General features: G+C 44.2%; 1 protein-coding gene across 1 annotated transcript; it reads right to left on the bottom strand.

Moving 5' to 3' along the window:
* Positions 1 to 699: 699 nt before the first annotated feature.
* LOC123601281 (olfactory receptor 688-like) lies at positions 700 to 1,787 on the bottom strand. Its single transcript, XM_045484308.1, has one exon. The coding sequence runs from the start codon at positions 1,769 to 1,771 to the stop codon at positions 806 to 808; it is 966 nt and encodes a 321-aa protein (XP_045340264.1). The 5' UTR covers positions 1,772 to 1,787; the 3' UTR covers positions 700 to 805.
* Positions 1,788 to 2,013: the final 226 nt, after the last annotated feature.

Raw genomic sequence — 2,013 nt, 5'->3', positions numbered from 1 at the left:
CAACTTTTTTTTTTTTTTTAATGTTTATTCATTTTTGAGAGAGAGACAGAGCACAAGCAGGGGAGGGAATAGAGAGAGGGAGACACAGAATCTGAAGCAGGCTCCAGACTCTGAGCTGTCAGCACAGAGCCAGACATGGGGCTTGAGTTCACAGACCACAAGATCATGACCTGAGCTAAAGTCAGACACTTAACCGACTGAGCCACCCAAGTGTCCCAACTTGACCTACATTCTTATAACTGATAGGGATCCTATAGAGTGACTATAGAGGATTTAAAATGTGCTGTGTTTACTATTGGACAGGAAAATTGCTGCCACCTTTTAAATGGAATATTCTTTTATTAAAAGACAAGAGATTTATAATTTCACTTGGAGATCATTCCTTTTTATTGTCATCTTAATTTATGTTTTTAAAAGTTAGTAGCAAGGTTGAATAGAGAGAAAAGGGTAAGGGTTAAGAACAGAGACTCTGGAGCCTGAATGCTTGGGTTCTAACCTCACTCTGCAACTTCCTTCCCATTTGACCTTGGCCAAGTGTCTCAACTTTCTTGCCTCTCCTGCAGAATGTGTAAATGACAGTTGTACGTGTTTCATAGGGTTGTTGTGCAATTATATGAGTTAATATTTGAGAAATGCTTAGAACAGTGCCTGGCACATAGTATACACTTTACAAAACAGGTGAGTTAATTTGAATCGATATTGCTAGCAACTGGGAGACATGGAATTTTAACCCAGGGCTGTTGTGCTCCAAAGCCTGTGCTCTTTCTGTAATACCAGTTGTAAAATTCTGCCGTCAAAAGTTGGCTCACTTCCTGGACACATTCTCACCCAAACCAAGCACCCTCTGGAAGCCCACTCTCAGCTCCTGGGTCCGGAGGGCATACACCATGGGGTTAAAGGCTGGGGGCATAACATTATGCAGCACGTTGAAGAGAACAGGGATGAAGGGGACCTTTCTTCCTGCCAGGTGGGTGACAGACAGCACAATAACGGCTGTGTAGAAGAAGACAATGAGGATGAGATGGGAGCTGCAGGTACTCAGGGCCTTCGATGTTGCTTCAGCGGAGTTCAGCCTCAGCACTGAGCGAACAATCAAAGCATAGGAAGCAAAGACCAGACCCATGTCACCCCCAAGTGTAATCCATGCCAAGGCTAACTGGTATACTCTGTTAATAGTGACATCATCACAGGCCAGACTAGTGACCCCCAAATTAGAGCAGAGACAGTGGTCAATTTCATTTCTGGAGCAGTAGTGTCGCTGGGCAGCCAGTACAGGCAGTGGGATGGTCAACAGGCCATTCCTGAGCACCATGGACAGGGTGGCTTTGATCACAGAAGCCTCATTGACTATGGAGGAGTACTGAAGGGGGTAGCAAATGGCTACATATCTATCCACAGCCATGCAGAGGAAGATGCCTGACTCCATGCACATGAAAGTATGGATAGCATAGATCTGAGCAAAGCACTCATGGAGGCTGATGGCCTTGGCATCAAACCAGAGAATGGCCAGGATCTTGGGCATGATGGTGGTAGCCAGGCCAATGTCCACGATAGCCAAGATGCCAAGGAGCTGATACATGGGCTGGTGCAGGGAAGGCTCATGTTGGATGGTGATCAAGATGAGGATGTTGGCAATGAGAGCTAAGATGTAGAGCAGAGCCAGGGGCAGGGAGAGCCAGTGCTGCCACTCATGAATGCCTGGGAGCCCCACCAGGATGAACTCAGACACTTGAAGCCTTGAGCTATTGGTTATACTCAGGGTGGTATCCATATCATGGGATGTCTTCTTCTCAGCATCTGCCTATGGATTAAGAGAAAATAAGAATAGGCAGTAGTAAGTAATATTTTGAATAATATTCAAAAATAAATATTATATATATAGTGACACCCAAATTGTATAGATAGACATATAGATAGATAGATATAGATAGATAGAACAGCGGAAGAGCCAAAATAGATTCTAAGAAAATGATTTTAGCAGAATAAAAGTGAAGATTTACTGGCTTTGTTTTC

The sequence above is a fragment of the Leopardus geoffroyi genome, chromosome D1, assembly GCF_018350155.1.
Source record: "Leopardus geoffroyi isolate Oge1 chromosome D1, O.geoffroyi_Oge1_pat1.0, whole genome shotgun sequence".
Lineage (NCBI taxonomy): Eukaryota > Metazoa > Chordata > Mammalia > Carnivora > Felidae > Leopardus > Leopardus geoffroyi.
This window is presented reverse-complemented; position numbering and strand designations above follow the sequence as displayed.

Coding starts and splice junctions, on each gene's coding strand:
- LOC123601281 (XM_045484308.1), bottom strand. CDS start 1,771: ATGGATACCACCCTGAGTATAACCAATAGCTCAAGGCTTCAAGTGTCT.